The following is a 21,712-nucleotide window of genomic DNA, read 5'->3' on the forward strand; positions in this document are numbered from 1 at the left end:
TGTTAAAGTAAGATGCTGTGTTTCTTTCATACATAATCACTTTTTAAAATGTTTTAGATCATTAGTTCCGTCAGTTTCCAACAAAAAATAGAATTGTGGACAGTCAGCAAGAACTGTACACTTGTCCTGTTAATTCAAATTTTAATATTTGAATAATTCCATGAGGTACCGTGTTAACCTGTGGGGAGAATATTCTGGTATTGTGTTTCAGGAGTTGAAACTTTAGAGGAACTTACCTAATGCAAGATCAGCGCTTCCAGAAAATTATACTCTAGTGTTTTCCTAAACAATGTATTACAGCCATTGCCTTCTCCAACTGCATTGAAAACTCCTGTGTAAAATGCACTTCCACTCCAACATCAGATATTTGTTATCCCACCTTTTAAAGTGCTACTCAAGATCAGGTAGATTATTAATTTAAACAGAGGTGCAATGCCAATTCCCATGTTGTTTTTTACTAGAAATCAGAATAAATTAATTTATTCCTATGACTTATTCAATTCTCCGTTAACTTATCCCAGCAAGGTTCTTCCACAAGACTTTTTTTTTTCCCCCACCAACCCCTGCCACAGAGGTAGGTGTACAAAACCAACAGAAACTGTGAAAACTGATTAACCAGCTTTGTCATCTTACTCCTTCCCTTCTGTCTGATGTTTAATACAATTAAGCAATTTGAAAGGGTTCTTGGAGATGGCAGAGAAGCCTGTGTTCTTCTCTATCCTGATGTTTCATCTTTGACAGACAAACAAAGCAGCACAGGCCCCTTTATTGGTCACACTCACCCTGAGTTCAACCCCTGCAAAAGCAGAGGAAGATGATCAGATGGGTGGAACAGCTCTGCTGTGAGGACAGACGGAGGGAGTTGGGGTTATTCGGCCTGAAGAAGGCTACAGGGAGACCGTATTGTGGCCTTTCCATACTTAGAAGAAGCCTATAAGAAAGATGGGGACAGACTTTTTAGCAGGGCCTGTTGTGACAGAACAAGTGGTGATGGTTTTAGGCTAAAGGAGGGGAGATTCAGGCTAGACATGAGGAAGAAAAGCAGCAACACAAGTGTTAAAATAATTTATTTTTATATCTGTGTGAGTACTTTATCCCCATACAAGTGTCAACGAAAACAGGAAGTGACTAGCTCTGAATTACTGTTTCCGCACTTTCCACGTGAAAGCTGCTGAGATGTTATGTCAAATCCAGTCATTAAAGAAAGGCTGATAAATCCAAAAGAAAGCACAAGTTTCTTCACAAGATAATACTCATTTTGTTGCATCTTCTTTTTTTCCCAACATTAGGACTTGCCTTCTCTGTTCAAACTACAGGCAATATGCACCTTTCAGTTTTGGGAGATCTTTCATGTACAATCCTCAAGACTATCTAGCAAAGTTCTATCTGTTTTTACGCTTCTCTTTTTTGTTTCTGGCGTTTACAGCTCCATTAATAGCTGGTGCTTGTGTGGCTTTTGCATGTCCTGTGGCTTTCAGGTGTTCAAACAGTTTATTTCGGGATGGAAATGTACAGTTGCAGGTTACACAGTGGATTGGAACTTCATTCTACAATGAGGAAAAAAACCAAAATGCTTCACATTCATATAGAATATGTAATAAATACACTAATTTATTGCATGCAGTTTCTCTTAGACAATGAAATGTGAATAAGCTGTTTCCTTCTATCACAGATATTGTTACTGATTCACAATTAAATATACATTAAAAAAAATCACTAATATTACTTTTGAAATTTTAAAGAATACTAAGTAGACTCAAGAACACCACCAGCAGTCTTGCAAAACTAATTCAAGAAGAATACTTTTCATCTCACCTGACTCAACAAGACTACAAACATAATGCTTTTGGCTCTCAGATTTAGTTTATTTGTCTTATCTGTAGTTATTACAAGATTTTGCTTTTTCTGGGAAGCATCAATATTAGGAAAGATGCAAGCAGTACTGCCTGTCACCTGCCTGATGACAACAGCTCTGTCTTCAGTTGTTTCATTTATCTGGTTTGAACTGCCTTGGATACAGAGCTTTAGCAACTCCCCTAGAAATGAAATTTAGTCCTGCTCTTCTCTGTCAGGACAAGATCTGATGTTCCAGTCTCCTAGCTTCTAATGAAAAGAAACACCTATATTATTTCAAAGTAAGAAAACAACTGAAACAGAATTTGTGGACTGGAGATAATCAACCAACCAACCTTGTTTGTAGTAGTATGACCACCAGCTTTATAACAGAGTAAGTAATTCAACATACCGTTGTTGGGTGCTCTGAAGATACCTTTTTTGCATCCTTGGCTTTTTTCCCTTTAGGCTTGGTACTGCTGACAGACACAGAGAAACCAGGATCAGTGCACTGGAACATTCAACATAGTGTTTAGGAGCCTCTAATGATTATCAGTCATCAGTGTCTCTGCTGCTTCCTTCACACATCACAAAACAAGTGGTTCCAGAAAAAACAAACCAAGCAACCAACCTTCATTTATACAAACAACTGCTGATCTCAAGATTCAGCCAGATAATGAATCAGCTACTGGCAAGTGATGTATGTGGCAGGGATCTGCAGTCAAATGTGATCTCCAAAGTAGATCCTAACACTCCTTGTTTAGTATCACATTTAATCAACTCCATTTTAACAGAGTAGCCCCCAGTTCGCACTGGTGAGTAAATCTACACTTGTTTGACAGTATCAAACATCACACAGAATGACAGAGTGACTGCAATATTACAAGTCAGTGCACCTTTTTGCTTCAGTTTTTGCTTCATTCACTCGTCCAACATCTTCTGTAGCGCTTGCATCCTCTGACACAGCACATCTTTGGCCATCATTTAGCAACTCCTCTGCTAAGCCACGGTCATTGTCCACACAGTGCACCTTCTTTTGTTCAACTGTTTCTTCATCAGCACTTTCATCAGGAGAGTCCTCATAAGTCTGTCCAAACAGAAGAAATGCAAGTTAACTACTTTAAGTTCATTAGTGATTCTGTTTACAGTGTTGCATCTCATTTACCTCAAACATGAGTGGGTGGTGAGAACACAAAGCCATAGACCCTCTTAATTTTACTCATGTTTTTAGTGAGATTTTAAGAGGTAAAACCTTAGCTTTCCTGTTTTGAAAGATGAGACCACCCATGATGAAGGGAAGAAACACCAATAGAAGAGCCTCTGGAACTATGGAAGATGAGAATGAAGGTATATACATTTCATATTTCATTTCGACATAGAGTTCATTCTCTTCTGGCTAACATTTCCCATAATAAGATAATGGCTTTGTTTATAACTTGTTAAAAAAATGTTAACTGTTTAGACTACAGTTTTCTGTGCCAGACACCCGTATTAGGACACTCAAGCCAAAACAACTGAACTGACTGAAGCTAAAATAGACACACAGTATTTTCTGTTCCTAATATAAGAAACACTGGCAGGCTTCTCCATGTGCCAGAAGACAGAGTAAACTCAATACATGCAGTTTGGAAAAGATCAACCCCAGAGCATGTCTGAAGCAGAACAGCCCAGGTCCCAAAAGCAGGATGACAAATTCAGATTTCACTTAACACTACATTAACGCAACTCTATCTTCTCTAGCATCTTTTGCAGAGTTTTGGCTACCTGAAAAAGCTCAGCTAATCTATCTACCTTTCAGGAAAACAAAACAAAAACCATAGTGATTCCCAGCACTCAGTAAAGCTCAGTAGAGGACAGAATTCATGTTTCCAGAAGAATCTCTCTGCACAACAGCGGCACCCGCTGTCTGGGCTGCAGAAGACCTCATGGCCAAACTGATGGGAGACAGGATGCCTATGTGCAACCTTCTGATTTCAAACTGAGGAGGCAAGAGTTGAACAGGAGCCTGATGCCCTGCATGGAAACAAGAAGGTCACGCCAATACTGACTTGGACTATGCAATACCAGCCAAAGAAAAGCAAAAAAAAAAATAATCAGTGTCTTGGAAGTCTCAGGGAAGTTTCTTGAGGATGAGAGATAATGATGGTGTGGGAGAGGGCAGAGAAGGGAACACAGACTAGAGAGGTCAGGTTGCAGGAGGACACACGACCATCTTGAGAAGGCATGGAAAAGGCAGGACTTGGTAGAGATCGCTCACTGGGACAAGGCTAAGACTGGGGTAATACGTAGAGCTAAGACTTGAAAAGGATCAAGCTTGAGAAAGACAGACGGAAGTTTGCTCACTATGGTGCTCCCCCCACTCAAACCTGAAACAGCTTGCAGCTCTTGAATTTCACCCTGCTGCTGTCAGCACAGAGCTGTCATATCACACACAGACTCAGGTGCCAGAGCACAACAGATCAGTGTTACTCATGTTTACAATTCAAGGGAAAGATGGAAGGGATGTGTCAGTAGGATGCCCATAATGTTGCTTGTTTTTCCTGTTAGATATTTACAAACCAACTCTAGCAATCAAAGCAGAAAACGACCCCAAACAATTTAGCTGTTAGTGCACTAAGGCCACTGCTGGTCCTTCAGATCAATTCTTTGCACTCTATGTGCCTGTTTCCACCTGCTTTCCTTATGCTTCAGCCTGTTGCCATTTTAGACCCAGCACCACATTTATGAGGATCTGCACAAACAGAACAAAATTATGCCTATGAGTTTCTTATCATAAAATATGATCATAAGCGTAAAAAATTATTTTGCAGTCAACAAAAAATTAAAATCTAAGAAAATCTAAAAAGCGGTCTTCAAGTTCTGTAGAATTTCAAGTTCTCCCTTATTTTTCAGAACAAATAAAGTTACATTAGGAGATAACAGGACTGTGTTGTATAGTTCCCTGAATACCAATATTTGACTACATACCATAGTTTTCTGTTTCTTCCTCTGTTTCTTTGAGAGTCTGTAAAGGTAAGAATTTAAAATTACCTATTTTCAAGAAAAGAAAAACAAAACAACAAAAACCCCAAACACAAACAAACAAAAAACGTACCACACAAGTACAGTTTCTAAAAAGGTACTACGTTATATTTTTGCTTATCATCTTAATATGATATCACGGAGACAGCAGCCACACATAGAATATACCTCATGTCTGATATGAAAACAACAGTTCTCCTAAACTACTCACTGCACTTAGTAAAACATTTATTCTACTCAGACTTAGCTCAAAAGATTTTAGTGAGACAGGTGGTAACTACACTTTGGCCATTCAAAAAATGTAGTTGTGCTGGTTTTAAGAATACTTACTTTCTCTATGCCAGCACTCAACTGACAGAAAGTACCAAAAAGTACCAAATCAATAAACACTGGCCTTGTGAAAGTTCCCCTGATTGAAAAGTAACAATCACTACTTTCCCTTAACATGTAACTTAAAAAAGCAGAGAAAATTAGGTATTTGTGTGATTTCAATCCAGCCACACTAATGCATGCATTTTACTTCAACTCTCACGCTAAGAAATATTTTAAATCACAGAAAAATGTGAGTTCTAACACAACTATAAATCACAAGAAGGTCTCACTGAAGGCCTCCAAGACTGATTAAATCATTAGTCACGATAAAATTAAAACCAATTTAAAGTACTTCTGCTTGGGCATGTCTTCTGTTTCTTCCTCCTCTTTGGTATGTACTCTGCTTGCATCATCCAAAGATGTAGGAAATTTCGCTTCTTCTTCTTCCAATTGCTGTCGTAACAGTGCTACCATTTCTCGATGCTTCTTTGATTTTTCATGATTTTTCATGCTGTGAAGACCAGCAGATCATTACTGCAGGTAGCTCTGAGCAAACTTTGTTATATTTACATGTAAAATAGTAACAGGCACATTATCCATCACTACTAAGTACGGAAAATTCTGCCTTGACAATGTCTCTGCTGGAAAGATGACACTGACCATTATGTGAAGTTAAAAACTCTTTAAAATGCATTTTAAGTGTTAAAACCCAATACCCTACCCCAAATCCCCAACCATAAGCACTTACGCTTTCTCAGTTTTTAACAATTTGTCACAAGCAGGGCAGTACAGACCATCAACAAATTCAGCTTCTTCAGTCTCATCATTCAGTTTGTCTGAAGAGATCAGTGGAGATCAGAGAGACAAAGTCAGATGAGCGTTTTTTCACTAAGCATCTCTTAAAGCCCCAGTAAATAGTCACAATACGAACATTTAACTTATTTAGTATTATTGACATGCAGACAGATCAACAGTTGATCTCACCAAATCATACATTAGCATAAATTAACAGCTGTAGCTTGATGTCTTCTCATGTTCAATGGAGAACACCAGAGAGGGGCAGACCACATTCTGCACGCCTCAGCTGGAGGCAGGGACTTGCCCTGTGGACGTGCAGTGAGCCAATACTCAAGCTGCAGCGGCTCACTATACTTCACCCCCTCACACCCCATACCTTCCATAACTTTGGTTTCCTGTTCTTCTGATCCATCTTCGTCATCCGACCCATCTCCAAACTCCTTTTCATATTGCGCCTCCATCTCTTGCAATTCTCTTTCCAGATCCAACATAGTTATCCAGCTCTGCTCTTTATACTGGTCAGCAAGCCTTTAAGTAGAATAATACAGTAACTTCTACAATATGTTTATGAGACAGGAATTACAGAAACAGTATTATTTGAAGGTGACTTCTTGTTCTCTGGTATTTTAGGAAGAAAGCGCTAAACATATTATGATGGAGTAAACAATTGTTCGTAGGACTTAGAAAACTGAGTAGTTAATTTGCAATGTCAGCAGGCACATCTATGCTGCAAGTAAAGAGGTATTAACATAGGTGGATCCTGCTTGAATTTCAAGCAGGAAATGCTAAGCAGCATGGTCAATATCAAGCTGAGAGCATGGAAGTCAGGTCAAGCCTGAAAGCAGTACAGCTGCTTTCACCTGCAGCAAGATCTAAGCCCACAAACAGTACAAGACCATGAAAACCACAAGCATGTTACTCCTTCATTCTGCACTATGGGAATGTACCAGCTCGGTTTTCCAAATCTAAGCGTGGCCCAAGTTATCACACAGTGCACCACAGTACAGCTGAATTTTGCTCAAGCTGTCTCCTGAACTCAGAATTATCAAGACACTTGTCAGTAAATGAATACCTCAGCTCCACTCTCCCTTCAGGAAAGAAAAAAATGTATATATACAAAAGAAATTCTACATAATACGTTTAATATCTACTATAATTACTATTATATAATTATAATCAATATGCAATTATTTTGCAAGTGTAGTCTTAAGTATTTAAGCTCCTTACTCTCATTTTCAGGCAAAAAGCTCTTCTAGCTGGAAGAATAAATTGTGCATGCACTCAGGAGATTGCCTCTTCCTTCTACATAATTTTGGAAAAAATAAAGCATAAAAAATGCATTTAGTCCAAAGAAAGGGTCCTTTCCAAAGAGTTAAAAGGAAAAGCAAAACTAAGTTCATTTTTCTCCACTTTCTTTTTAGCAGGTACAGTTCCAAAGCAGATGAAGCTGATCTAACCTATGGCTGTCATAGTCCTGCTGTTGTTCATTTCCCAACATACACTGTATTTTCTTTAAAGGAACTATGAAAATTAATAAATCTTACTTCCCAAGGTAGTTCGAAACACACTGGATTCTTTGCTACCACAGCCAGTTACCTGCAACACACATACTATTCCCCAGTTACCTTAGATCTCTACATGTCAGCACAATGCAGAGAGACTCAAGTTTTAAAAATCTCAGACTTGAGACCAAAACGAATATATGAAATTCAAGGATGTTTAAAAGAGCAAGTGAATCTATTATTAGAATCTAACCCTGTGTGCATCATCATGAATAGCTTATCCAAGTTTAAAAGAAAATATTTGTTTCATGTTTACATACTTGGCTTGTTTAAGCTTCTGCTGCCTCCGAAATTCCTCTGCTTTCCTAGTTTTTTCTGCATTTTGCTCTTCTATGAGTTTTCTATGAGCCTGTACTCTTTTATCCCTTTTACGAATAAAGGCTACTAGCTGACGGACCAGCTCATTCCTCTCTTTCCTTGCTTTCTCTCTTGTCTTCTTGTTCTCTTTTTCCATAGCTCGTTTCTCCCAGCGGTTTGAGGCTTGTCGTGTGTCATATGTTTCTTTCCAAGCAAAGTTTTTCTGAGTACAAAAACTCTGCCAATATGCATAGAAAGGGTGGACTATCTGTAAGAAAAACAAAGAACAAGTCACTTGTTTAGAGGGGAGACAAAAACCATATCAAATAAATCAGGACTTCTATAGCAGTTTTGTGTCTTCTATGCAGGCTGTAGTTTTTCTCCAGACTATAAAGAAATCACATGAAGGTTTAAAGATACTTCTAATATTTTCCTTAAAATTTCAAGCCACATGAAATCAATGACCTTGTCTAAACTATTCCAAACTGCAACTTTTCAAAAATATCCCCTTACAGGACTGGATTGCACTCATGCTAGTGCCTAGCTACTTAGTTTTGCTGCACTTTCCCTGTAAAACTGAAAAGCACAATCAGAATCAGCTATGTTGTCTGCAAGCAGGCATATAGGCACATATTGCCGAAGAACCTCCACACCAAGTCACACCAAAGGTCAGACTGCCAGCAGCAGTCCACAACCAGCATAAAGAAAGTAATAAAATAAACAGGCGTACCTAATGCTTTTTCTTCTCAGTATATTCTCTCTGCTTCCAGAGCAAAAGAGAAATTAATAACCCTTGATGGATTTATATTTCATGAACTTGGTATTTCTTTTATTAAACCATATAAATTGTTGGCATATAAAATATCATTGAGCCATGACTTGTACAGTTTAACAAGGGGCTACATCAAGATGCACTTACCCCTGTTTTGTTAGCAAATTATATGGCTGAAGGTTAAAATTATGCCCTCTTGCTCTTCTATTAAGAGAAAGAGGAAACAAACTTTCCTTACTCTCCTCCCTTTTACTATTCACAAGTAAATGCTGGATTAATAAAATAGCATAATAATTATTTTTATTTTCTATTCCTCTCCAAGTAATTATTAACCTTCTGCGCTTTGTATATTCAGGAAATAAGATATGCCTAAACTCCTTTTTTACACTACTTGATCCATTAAGCTGCCTTTTTACTTCTTGCTCCCATATGCACTACTCTTCTTATTTTGGAATACCTCACAGAAGTATTTAACATTTTAATATCTCTTCTTCTAGTACCTCCTCTTCTCCTCCTTCTGCCATTGGTATTGACATGGTCTACCAACTATCAGTGCCTCAGCACTAATTTCTAACAGCCTATCCACATGCAAAGGTTCACGGCTGTGGCCTCTCACAGCTGAGCCACCACACAGTTTTTCTGTGCTATCACAAAAACCCAGCTTTATAATAACGAATAAATATTCACATTTAATCCAACACTTCAAGTGAGATTAGACTCCCTGTCTCAGACTTCTGCTTCAGTAGGGGATATAATCTGTGCAACAGGATGCCTGGTCATCGGCTGATGACAGGGATCACCCTCCCCCTTCGCCAGTTGTACAAATCAAGACTTTCCACCTCCTCCACCACAACATGAAATACAGGTGCATCTCTGACGTTCACCAGTACACTGTACAGCAGCTCTCGCTGAACCCCCCGGTGGATTTTGGTTTGCCCGCTACTTATACTCAGAGCTGATCGCTTTTGTTTCTGCATCTGATTGACCTACAAGTCTTCTCTTCCCATGGAGTCTTGCAAAGTCACAGACTTAAGAACACCTGCCTGGTATCAATCGAGCCGGCTCTCAGGGTTCTCATGAATTAACTCAGTAGACTGAACCAGAGACCACGCAAGTCACAGATAGCAAAGCCTCTGTAGAGCTTTCGTAGCTCCCTTCTAAAACTCTTTTCCCACGATGCTCCCACTGAGCAGAGCAGTGGGTGCTGCAATGCTGGAACTTTCTGACAGTGTAAGCTTTTGTCTGAATATAAGATAACAGCTTTCACAAGAGCATGAACAAGGGAGATAAGCATGCTGGTGCTATTTTGGGTCTATAATCATATCTATCCTACAGCCTCAAAACAGGCATTTTCCAAACAATGTTTCAAGATAACTCCATTAAAAGATGGATTTTAGCAGTTTCAGAGGCACTAAATATGCTCTGCCTGGGAAAGACTCTAATTTTTTAAGCCATCCTGTAATTTTATCTGACATTCAAACACCCGTGCTGACAGTTCTCAGTTTGATTTATAACATTGTTTCCACTCCAGCCAAATTTTGTACCATTGAAGTTACTCAGTTTTAAGGTACATATCAATCTAAATTGCATAATTAATTAGCCATCGAGTACAACACCACTAAAAGTGCTAGTGAGAAGTACCAGCCTAGGAACAGCATTTGAGTACACCGATACTGTGCAGTCACTCACGGGTAAGTGCTACTACTTAACTACTTGTCATGGTTTTGTTAAAAAACAAGTTTCTCTTCTAGTGAATTTGCCTGTCAGCTAAAGCTTTCATATTAGCTGCATTTTCCTGGAGAACCAGATACATGTTCTGGTAAACACAGCAATGAAATGCAAACTTATTGATAATGAGCAACGAGAAACAGGTGACCAGGAAACTGACCAGCAAAGTAGAATATCCCATTCACGTGAATACTTCATATGAAAGTGGGAGATCATGAGGATCTCATCCCTTTGGCTTATGGCCGACATTAGGAGAGGACCTTGTGAGTCGTCCATGCAAACTGAGGCCTAGAGAGAGACTGAATCCAGCTCCGGTTGGTTGCAGAGTCCAATCCAGGACTTCAGGTGCCGGCTCTGCAGTTGCTGAGACTTTCACGATTGGTTTTGTATATTTTGTATTATTTTCTCTATTCTTATTAGTAGCATTAGTAAAACATTTTTAATTTTTCCAACTCTATTCTCTCTGTCTTTCTTGCCCTCCTGATTGCCTGTCCTGAGTGGGAAGGGGGAGAGGGAGGGGCAAAAGGGGGAAGCGGGGGGGAGAGGAGGTTAACAATACATTTGCCAGGGTTTTATTGTCACCCCGCAATCAAAACCCTCGACACTATTTCATTTCAACACAGGAATAGCTGGCAAACCAGACAACAAGAATTCAGGTGTCCTCCACATATTTACTTTTCTTGCTTCCCAAAGGAAAGCATGCAGTATTATTTTGGAAATTAAATCTTACTCCAGATTAATTGTAGATGACAAGAGTATCATAGTGGGAGCTCACATTGCAGGACAGTCACTACATCTCTCATTTTCTACAGGCTGTGTTATGTAATAAGTGCTATTCAGTTTTCCTAAATGAGGCAAGACACTACATGTAAGTTTAATTGGCAAAATTGCTAGTTAGCCCTGTGAAGCATTTGTCTGACAACTTACACTAAAAGCCTGGCTAATAACACAGTTCGACAGGAAATACCAATTTTAATTCACCTAAATATTATGAATCAGAAGACAAGCACTTCCTTTACAGTAATGGTCTGCAGCACTAAACCAGACAGCAGATAAATGGTTTTGTATTCACCCCAGAGATCAGCTGAAGCTTTTCCTTTGATTTCAGTGTGGGACAAAATAATGAATTTGCTGTTACTTTCAGTTCAGATCTACACTTTCTCTTACCGTATCATAGTCACTTTGAGAATACCCAAACATAGGGAATTTTTCAGTATCTTCCTCGGTCATATATTCCATCTCCTCTTTTGCAATCTTTTCAAAAACTTGTCGATAGACTGTAAAGAAACCCTGAAATTAAAAAAAAAAAAAAAATCTGAGTCATTTTGCACAGCTCAATAATAGATGTACAAATGCTTGGCTACATTAGTGTATTTTAGAGAAACATTTGAGTTCTGCAACAGCAACTTAAAATTAGGGTAAATGCCTTCTAAGCTCTTGCTCTAGACAGCAAGACCATTATGTTTAACCAAGTTCCCATTCTCTCCCATTCCTTTTATTTCCATCTCCTTCATATAGTCTCTGTCTCTCTCATACATCAAGCTCTTACATTCAAGTCTAAACCAAAAAGTTTTCAGCATGCTGGAGATATCAATACATTTCTTGTTACACAGGACCAAGTTCTGAGTAAGTTCCAAATACAGAATTGATTATTAAGTCCCCTATCTCTTCACTTTTTTAAATTCAATGATACTAACACACTTCTTCTATAGTAACCCAAAGACAGATAACGATTTTCTCTGGCAGAGGCTCTTCTAATCACTTGGGGCTTTTTAATTTATTATTAATGTCTTAAAATCTAAAAGAGAACCCAATTTTAAGAGCACACTTCCCTCAGGCACTGTTACGATATTGTTTTTCTACAGCCTCCAAGCATTCCAGCTTGCTAGATATTTCTGAATAAAGAGATTATATTAACTGTTAGATTAGTTCCCTCTCCCTAAGGTTTCCCACAGCAGAGGCTCAGGCAGCGATTCCAGAAATTCTTCATTAAATAAATAGTTTACGTGCAAGGCACAGTGCACAGCAGCTCGAGCTGGTGCCTCCTAGAAAGGGACCCCCAGTGGAAAAAACTTAAGACAATTATACCCCCACAATCCACGTCCCCAGGCCCCCTGTGCACCACTCCGGGACAACTGCAAAATCAGAGTCTGGGGTCTCTCTTCTTTTTGTGTTCTGTTAATTGCAGTTCTGTTCCTTTACTGATCTCCAGGGATGCAGCTCCCTTTATCTTTTGCCTTGAAGATCCTCAGGCCTTTTTTCACTTCACATAGCAGAAAGTTTCAAAGGTTCACAGCTTTCAGATGTTCAGCTAAGGAAACTTACTTACACAAAGCAAATTCTACAGCAGAAGCTTCTAAACAAGTTCTACAAAAAGCAGTATATCAAATAATTCAATAAGCTAAGCCAGTCTATTCTCTAAAACAAAGCATTGGAATGCTTTACTGTATAACTCACGTAAGTAATATATACGCATTCTGTAGTTGTATGGCATAGTTGGAAATCACGACTACATAACTGTTGGACAATAAGCGGGAATTAAAGCTTGCCTAAACATCCAGCATAAGTTTTTTCCTAGAACGATTTGTGTAAGCATTATTACTATCTCCACTCAACAATTCCACGCATAGCTTTTCAAAACGAAGCAAATGCTGGCACTTTGCATGAAATTTAAATTGATTCATTAAAGATGAATTAATGCATTACCTTTTCATCATCTCCGTATCCAGAGTAACAGCTAACAGTGAAGTAGCACAGCAAATCTAAGCTATCATCTTGATAGGCTCCATCAACTCCTCGTTTTAGCAGAGCCTCCCTGTGATTATCATACCTAGCAAAAATTCACAGTATCAGGGATGTATAGGCACAGAACATTCCCCAGTGCTGTGATCTAACACAGTACATGTATCACCTCAACATCTAGCTTAGCCCAGTGTCTGGAATTTGTGTCTCATACCCAAAGTCTTCAGAGAAAAAAAAAAAGACAGGCTCAGTAAATGTTCTACTTCTGATCTTTAGTTTACTTACTACTACTTTATCTGCAGTATCTACACCGCCAACTCATTAACAAGAAGGTAGCAAACACATTTGAACATAATACTTCCATAAGCTTTCAGAAATGGGTAGGACATTATTTAAATCATCTAATACTTACACACACACACACAAAAACAAAACAGGAGAAAAACACACACACACACACAAACAAACAAAACCACAAACCACAAGCATTAGCATACAAACGTTGAAAAATGGTGCCTTCCCTCTGAGGACAAACTTAGTACAGGTGGTTTTGGCTGCATAATCTGTTAAATGCTTCAGCCAATTCAAAACAAGTTACAAACAACATTTAAAGTAGCAATCTCTTAAAAAGAGATGTGTGTGTGTATTTCAAATCAGGACTGTTACAGAAACAGGACACTGTGTGTTATCAAGGCTTGCCACCTGCAGCCACCAATCTCATACTGAACACCTGCATGCAGTCAGTGCAGTGCTCTTCCCCCCTAAAGCAGGGAGGGCTGTGGCCACAGGGACACCTATATCAACGTACAAGCTGCCTCCTGCTCCAGGAGGAATAAACCGGGGCCAGCGCTGGCGTGTCCCCAGAGCAGCCCTGGGCCGCCAAAGCTCGGTGCGGGGTGGGCACCCGGCTGTGTGTCCCCGGGACGCTGCCCCCCCGCTCCCCCAGCCCCTTCACAGCCCCTGGCAAAGCGGCTGCTCCTGCCCCAGCGCCCCCGTTGACTCGCAGCGAGGGCCGGCGAGAAGCGAACGCAACTCCTGGCCGAGACAGAATTTTAAAAGCCTCTTCCAGGCCGCTAACACACAAACACGGCTCACCAGGCTCTTTCCTGGGGGTCACTGAGAACATCATACGCCGCCTGGATTAACTTGAACTGTTCTGCCGCTTCCTCCGCGTTATCAAGGTTTTTATCTGTAAGACAATTTAATGGCAGTGCAAACGACTGCGGGCAGCACGGCGGCGCTCGCCGCTTCAGAAACCCGAGACGCACACATGGCGCCGCCAGCGCTACCGAGGCCGCGAGCACCGACCCGCTGCCCGGGGCTGCCCCGGCCCCCTCCCCCGCCCCACTTGGCCCGGGCAGCCCGGTGGGGCACCCAGTGCCGCCGCCTGCGCGGACAAGCGGCCTCTCCCGCCGCAGACGGAGCCCCACGGGGCTCAGCGAGGCCGACCGGGCCCTCTCCTCGGGCCTGCGGCCCGGCCGGGCCCCCGGCGGGCGTGCGTCGCGGCCGTACCCGGGTGCCAGCGCAGCGCCAGCCGGCGGTACGCCCGCTTCAGGTCCTCCTCGGCGGCGTCGCGCTTCACGCCCAGCACCTCATAGTGACACTTCATGGCGGCAGGTCCAGCGGCCCCGCGTGGGGAAAAGCGCCGGCCGGCAGCTCGGCCGAGGCGGAGGCGGGGCCATCAGGAGCCCGGGCCACGCCGGCCCCCGCCGGGAGGAGCTACGCGGTGGGAGGAGGGCCGGATCGGGTCGGGGCCGCCGCGGGAGGGGTGCGGTTTGGGGCGCGTTCTGCTTTGATTCGTCTGGAGCCTCCGGTCGCCTCCCCGGGGTGTCACCGGCTGGCTGGTTGTCCCCCACTGTCCCCGCCTTACAGTCGCCCGATGTCAAATAACCGAGTGCCTTGTGCTAGATTCCGTGTGAATGCCCTGGAGCTCAGAGGTGCAGCCGACACAGCTCCAATGTCTCAAGTTATCAGTGTTCATTTTTAATCTTGGACAGCTGTGCTCTTGAGCGACCTCAGGTTTGGCCCGAGCCACCTTTTTCTCTAAATTAACTTGTATCAGTTGGCACTACATGAACTGAGCTTTGGGATAGAGATCAGGGGGTTTGGGTTGATGGCAGGCCAAATGTGAGTCAACAGAGTGCTCTGGCAGATGAAATGGCTGACCATGTCCTGGGGTGCACAGCGTCACCAGCTGGACCAGGGAGGTGACTGTCCCACCACTGCACTGGTGTGGTCCCACCTTGGGTACTGGGTGAAGTTTTGGGCACCTCAATGTAAGAAGAACATCAAACTATTCAAGTGTGGAATATGGAAGGGCAACCAAGATGGTGAAGGGCCTCAAGGAAAAGACTTGTGAGGAGTGGCTGAGGTGACTTGGTCTGTTCAGCTTGTACCTTCTAACTCAAGATACTCTGATTCTATGCATTAGGCTACACACACTGAGCAGATGCTTGTTTTCACCAGTCTTTCCGATCAGGTGGCATGCAGGCCGCCTTGTTAGAGAGGTAACACCGAACTTCCCTTGCCCTGCTAAGCAGAATAAATTTAGTGCTTAACAGGTCAGGGTCCTCCTGTGACAGTGGTGTCTGTTCAGCACCAAGATGCCAGAGGCTGAAACCAGCACAGGAACCAAATAGGAACAGGGCACGAGCAAGACCTTGAAACACAGGGTAACTGGGGAGGTGGACAAGGAGATAGCACTGGAGTCAGTGGAAGAACCGAGGTCATAAGGACTGGAACTGGAAAGCACACTAAAGAAAAATAATGAAGAAATAGCCCCAGAGAGATCTGTAAATATCTGCTAACATCTGCCAGGAAAAGTTTATTGGAATCAGACTTTTGCTGAGCACTACAGAGAAATTCTCACCTAATTATGGCTGAATTTTTAGTCTTGTTGGAAGCTGATGCCATTAGACTTTCTGTGAGAGAATAGTTGTATGCTCCTTTCCCCAGCTAATAACTTCGGAACACAGTGACTCAATTAACTACATCTGGCAAAAGGGCAGACTCACTGACAATGATTTCCTAGGAGCTTCATGAAAATACAGCCCCAAATTAAAGCTGACCTGCTGCAGCTGAGGTAATGTGAGCTGTCAGCAGGGGGCAAAAACTACAATGAACCAAACTCTGGACTTTCTGCTGCTCATCAGGGTGCCATGAACTCCGATGCATTTGAAGTACAGATAGTATCTATGAGCAAAATCAAGGCTTTTGGTTCTAGTGACTTTCAAGCTATATTAGAAGCTTATTTGCCAATTGTAGGCTTGTTTGCCTTGGCCTTCCCAAGTCACCATTTAAAGAGTGGTGGAGCTTTCCTGGAGACAGCTGAACACCTGCCAATGGGAAGTAGTGAATAAATTTGTTTTGCTTTGCTTGGGTGTGCAGCTTTTGCTTTACCTGTTAAATTGTCTTTATCTCAACCTACCTGTTTTCTTTTAGCTCTCCATTTCTCTCCCCTACCCCACTAGGGGGGAGCAAGCAGCTGTGTAGTGCTCTGTTGCCTGCTGCAGTTAAACCACGACACAAGCATGGAATTCATTGCTTCTAGGCACCACTGCCATTATGAAGAGTCGCACGCCATTTGATTTCAGGCTACTGTAAGTACATGCTTTTAACAGCATGTACCTCTTGCCTTTAGGGCACTTGCAATGAATTTGGTCTTGAGGTCTAGAATCATAAGTTAGCCTGTTTCTCCCCCATAGCTACACTTCAGGTCCTAAGAACCTGATTAGGCACAGGAGCTACCACAGGCAAAAGTAGCAGCTTTTCAAGTATTAATAAAAAAGAGCAATGAAGAGGCCATAACCTTTTGCATTCCCAAGAGTTTATGAAGTCAAAAATTTAACACAACCCCCCAAGAGAGAATTCCTATAAAGTTAAAACTTGAAAAAGGATTTTCTACTGGTGTCAGACTAGGAAAGCTGACTTCTGAATTCCAGTTCATGACAAGCAATGACTACTCAGTTACTTTTATTCAGTGTACGTGTTGCAGTGAGTTATCTCCCAGAAGTGTTCAAGTCTAAGAACCAAATTCTCAGAAGCAGAAATATTTGGAGTGTCTTATTCCCCCTTTCCTGTTGTCATGTTGTTTTTCAAAGCCCAGTCCCCTCACAGAGAGGAAGACAACAAAAGAGTGTAAACTCAATCCTAATAAAGAAATCAATATTTTGTTTATTTAAAACTGAATGAAGTCCATTTATTTTTTCCTGTAAAAACAAGTATTTACAATATTATTTCAATATTGCTAGTTTCATCACTTGTAGCATTCATGCTGATGCTTCAGTTCTGAAAAGCTTTTTTTGCTTTTTCCTCTGGATTTTGCGTAGCTTCTTTTTATCTTTAACAATTGGCTTTGACTCTGGTTTCACAAGCTGTATTTCCACTGGCTTTTCTTCAGCTGGAGTTTCAAAGACCACTTCAGTGGGATCTTCTTCCATAAGCACCTTACTCCCTGTTTTCTTAAGCTTTTGTACTTCCTTCACTTGCTGTTTTTCTCTAAACTTAGCTGCCACTGATAATCTTATCAGCCGTCGATGCTACAAAAATAAGAATTGAAATTACATCAGGTTTCAAACAAACAAGATGGAAGAAATCAGGTATTAAAGAAATAGGTGGTAATTTCTCTGCTTAATTGCCAAAATTCTCAGCATAATGCCATCTTTTCAGTGACATTAATTCTGCACTCATTCCATTTTTTACACAATTACTCTCTTCTCAAATTGTGATCAGTTAGGGCACACTTTTCTACAAAGGGTTCCAGGGAAAGGCATAAGTGGTTCTCCTCCACAGAGAGCTTGCAAGACTAGTCTTCAAATTAGTTGCTAAAAGAACAAGAATACAAAGACAAAGCTGCTTACCATATTTGGGGATTGGTAATGGGGATTTTCATACAGAGTTGGTCCTCCAAAACTACCTTGGAAGATTTTTATGAGGTTCAGGACAAAACGAGGCCCAATTTCTACTAGAGATGCATCTTCTTCTATTATCTGCAATAAAAAGAATACCCTCTCATGGACTGAATCGAAGTATATGACCTTGCAGGTACCTTACATATAGTCATATACAACTGAGTTTAAATCCAAGATACTATGCCAGTGAAGCACATCCTGATAAGAACAATTTTTCTAATTTTATTGTAATTAATGGGTTTTATATGAAATCACTCCACTGAGCACCACCCAAAAACTAGAAGACATAACTAACCTGGTAATTTCGAAACCAGATCCTCTCATCTGTAATGGTGAAGGTGAACACATGATCTACAAAAGGCTGGCTTTTGGGGTGATACTGTGGTGTACTGAATATCTGTAATAAAAGGCAGTGTTTCTAAATATCTGCAACTGTAAGAGGCCAAACATAAACAGCTCATTTTAAATTGATATTAATTTACTAAGAACACAATCCAGGTTATATTTCAAAACTTAAAATTTAAGAACAAGTGTCCCAGCGACTTTAAGCATATGACCCTAATCCTTTGAAGATTTTTTACAAGTTCAAAAATGTAAAACTACAGATTAAAAAAGAGATTTTAAAATATGTTGCCAAAACCATTTCCAATGAGGAAGAAACACAGGACATGAGAACTACAGACTGACCTGAATAAACAATTCTTTTAGCAGGGCATAATGTGGCTCCTTGTCAAATGCCTACAATGGAAAAATGTAATTTTACATACAAAGCTAAATGCAATAGTCAGGCAAAGAAAACAAAAGCATACTCTTTGAAATAAAAAACTAACTATACTTACTGGATCAAATGACAAAAGGGGCCGTGAGCCCCTTAGGCAGTTTCCTGTCATCTTCAATTCAGCCAGTGTGTGAACTACAGTGATGTTTTTAAAAATATCATTTTAGTACTTACAGAAAACTGTACAGACAAGAAATCAGGAGTCCAAACACAGTAAGGTCATCCAGCTTACCATTCTGCACTAAGAATTTGGCTGATGGTCCCTGCGGTATATTTGAAAGCCTGCAGAGAAGAGGCAGTGGGGAAGAGATAAAAGAAAAATGTGAACAGCAGCCAGAAGATACGCTGGATTTCTACAGTACACTCCAACCAGTTATTTCTGTATTGAAATAATTTCAGTTGCTTTAATAACATCACTGAGTTCTTTGAACGTACTTATAAATACCTGCTTTCTCAACAGTTTTGTAAAATGCTTCTGTAGACACTCTACAACAGTTAGTCGTGCACTCCTCGTAGATGTGCAGGACTAGTACAGATTTAACTAAGCAACACTATTTCACTTATCTTCACTATTACAGTATGACACTTTAGATAGAGCAGAAGCATCCCCAGCTATATATGGAAATGTAGGAAAACATAACACTTCCTTACCACATATAGAGATCCTGTTTCTTTTTCGCTTCAAAAAAGATGCACTTATTGCAGTTTTTCATTTCACACACCTACACAAGAAAAATGAGCTGTTTACAAAATTCTGAAGACATTTTAAAAAACTTTCCAACTTAATCTAATATCCCCCACTGCTCCAAAACGTAAGTGCAAAAGCAGAGATCTCGTCTTAATAAATTACACCTACTGATCCTCAAACTTAACTTGAAGCATTTGTTTTGTTGAAAAATCTCACGTATTTATTACCAGGAGTAATAACTTCACTACAGCTACAAGCAATCCAATAAGCTCTCCAGGACCTAAACATTAGAGCATGAGCTGTGACCTTAGGTTCTAATTTCAGAACTACCAATGTCCTACCGCAATACACTGTTTGGCCTAGCTGCATATTTGTGCCCTGCTTGTTTCAAGTATAAACTGTAATATGCCTTTCACCTATACAGAAAGGCACATTCTGTTTTATTGCTTCATGACAAAAGTCTATGTTTAATTAAAGGTTTCACTTTCATTTTATTAATCGAAAGCCAACTTCCTGTTTTAACATAAGCACTTTTTGAATACCAATAATTTTCATCTATTAAGTTACACAACTCCTGCAACTAGCATGAGTTCCTTTGAACTTGGTTGCCCTTTTCTCTTGAACATCAACTTGGAAAGTCAAAAGAGAAAATAAAGAAGCACTAGTTAAATCCAGGATTACCTCATTAATTACAAATAATTGGTCTTTACGGTCCATTTTAGTATCTGGAAGAGAAGAACAACATTTAGAAGGCTGGAAAACCAATTTAACATGACAAGTTCTTTTAACAGTCAGTCCTTTTGCAAAAAATTTACTGGGTATAAAGGAAAGATTAAGGATAACCATCAAGTTGTTTCAGGCATATTATGTAATAAATAATCATAGCAACAAAAGTATCTGAGCAATTACAGGACTGAGGCCACAGAAGTCTTTTCCAAATAAATACTAAGATACAATGACAGTTGTGTTTAAGACAAAAGTTTAATCAAAACAGTTATGCACCACATTTTTAAAACAACGGGTTGTTAAAAGTTCTTGGTTTAAAACTATGCTGAAAACGTAAGGTAGGGATGATGCCCAACCCTACCTGCTTTAGAGTGAGGCATCAGCGTTCTTAAGTCTTGCATTAGGTGTCTTGCTCTGAAATTAATTCCACGAGAAGAGAAAATAAGCACCCGCTCCTTGTTTTTCCATTTACCCTAGGAAAAAAAGACATAAAAATTAAGTAGGAAAAGGATGTTTCTACCCTTAGAACTATAACTCAGCAACAACAAACGTTTAAACTGTAGTTACAGACAAACATAATAAGAACATTTCTTATTAATATTATCTCCCCATCCACACACTCACTCTCTTGGCAAAAGCAATGACTTTCCTACAGAACATGTGGAAAGTTTTTATACGAAGAACTTCCATCCATTTTGCTTCAGGATGTTCCTACATAAAGCCTTTCACTTGTACAAAACACGTCAGTATTAAGAAAGACACATGTGATACTTATTTACAAAAGGCACCTCTTCTTCCCTGCAAAATCACCTGGGCTACAGTCTGGGAGCAGAATTAAGCTTTTCCTACAGAGGAGCATGTAACAGGATCTAAGACTTCAACGTGCTACCGTTTTTTTTTTTTTTTTTATTTTAAGCAAACCACGAGCCAAGCCTCCTCAGAATGATTCCTAAATGAAACAGGCATAATTTACATATGCGATTGTGTATAACAGAACTACCAAACTCTCTAAAATACGTTTGAGATTAAGGTAATATAATTCATTTACATTAACCAGAATAACGCTCTTCGCCTACCTTCATAGAAAAAAGGTCCCACCCCACGTTACTTTATTTGTGCCGCGATTATAAAAGAGCCACGAACAGGCCTCTCCACCCTGGCTCGGCAGCCGGGTTCACCCCAGACACCCCGAGTTCCCGCAGCAGCAGCCGTTCCCGGGAAGCGGGTCGCCCCGCCGCACACAGCACCGCCTTCTCCAGGGCCCAGGCAGGGACTTGCTATGGGGAACCGCCGGCCCGGACAGGCCGCGGCCGGGACACACGGCACGGTCCAGAGCAGCGGGGTCGGGAGGTACCTGCGAGACCGGCGGCGGTATGCTGTACTCCTCCGGGGCCGGCGTGGCGTCCGGCTCGGGCGCGCTCGGCGCCTTCTTCGCTCGTTTCCTGGGCCGCACAGTCGGGCCCTCACGTTGCCGCTTGCCCGCCGCCATGCCGCTTGTACCACGCCGTGCGCACCGCCGTTCGCACTTCCGCGTTCGCACTTCCG

General features: G+C 41.1%; 2 protein-coding genes across 3 annotated transcripts; both read right to left on the reverse strand.

Annotated features, from left to right (window-relative positions):
- Window positions 1-1,049: 1,049 nt before the first annotated feature.
- DNAJC21 (DnaJ heat shock protein family (Hsp40) member C21) lies at window positions 1,050-14,763 on the reverse strand. Of its 2 annotated transcripts, none has more exons than XM_065861738.2 (12): window positions 14,578-14,763; window positions 14,161-14,254; window positions 13,030-13,153; window positions 11,491-11,613; window positions 7,787-8,091; window positions 6,341-6,492; window positions 5,915-6,002; window positions 5,519-5,677; window positions 4,801-4,837; window positions 2,730-2,920; window positions 2,246-2,309; window positions 1,050-1,547 (listed from the first exon to the last, which is right to left on the reverse strand). In XM_065861738.2, exons 1-12 carry the CDS (start codon window positions 14,672-14,674, stop codon window positions 1,383-1,385), a joined length of 1,599 nt encoding a protein of 532 aa, XP_065717810.1. In that variant the 5' UTR covers window positions 14,675-14,763; the 3' UTR covers window positions 1,050-1,382. The 2 variants fall into 2 exon arrangements, with proteins under 2 accessions (XP_065717810.1, XP_065717809.1); XM_065861737.2 differs by having other exon boundaries at window positions 2,246-2,312.
- Window positions 14,764-17,212: 2,449 nt separating this feature from the next.
- BRIX1 (biogenesis of ribosomes BRX1) lies at window positions 17,213-21,701 on the reverse strand. The gene is made up of 10 exons (XM_065861447.2): window positions 21,522-21,701; window positions 20,529-20,640; window positions 20,123-20,166; window positions 19,405-19,475; window positions 18,986-19,035; window positions 18,815-18,888; window positions 18,663-18,713; window positions 18,271-18,372; window positions 17,925-18,053; window positions 17,213-17,603 (listed from the first exon to the last, which is right to left on the reverse strand). The coding sequence occupies exons 1-10, from the start codon at window positions 21,654-21,656 to the stop codon at window positions 17,334-17,336; spliced, it is 1,038 nt and encodes a 345-aa protein (XP_065717519.1). The 5' UTR covers window positions 21,657-21,701; the 3' UTR covers window positions 17,213-17,333.
- Window positions 21,702-21,712: the final 11 nt, after the last annotated feature.

This window comes from Patagioenas fasciata, chromosome Z, assembly GCF_037038585.1.
Source record: "Patagioenas fasciata isolate bPatFas1 chromosome Z, bPatFas1.hap1, whole genome shotgun sequence".
Classification (NCBI taxonomy): Eukaryota; Metazoa; Chordata; class Aves; order Columbiformes; family Columbidae; genus Patagioenas; species Patagioenas fasciata.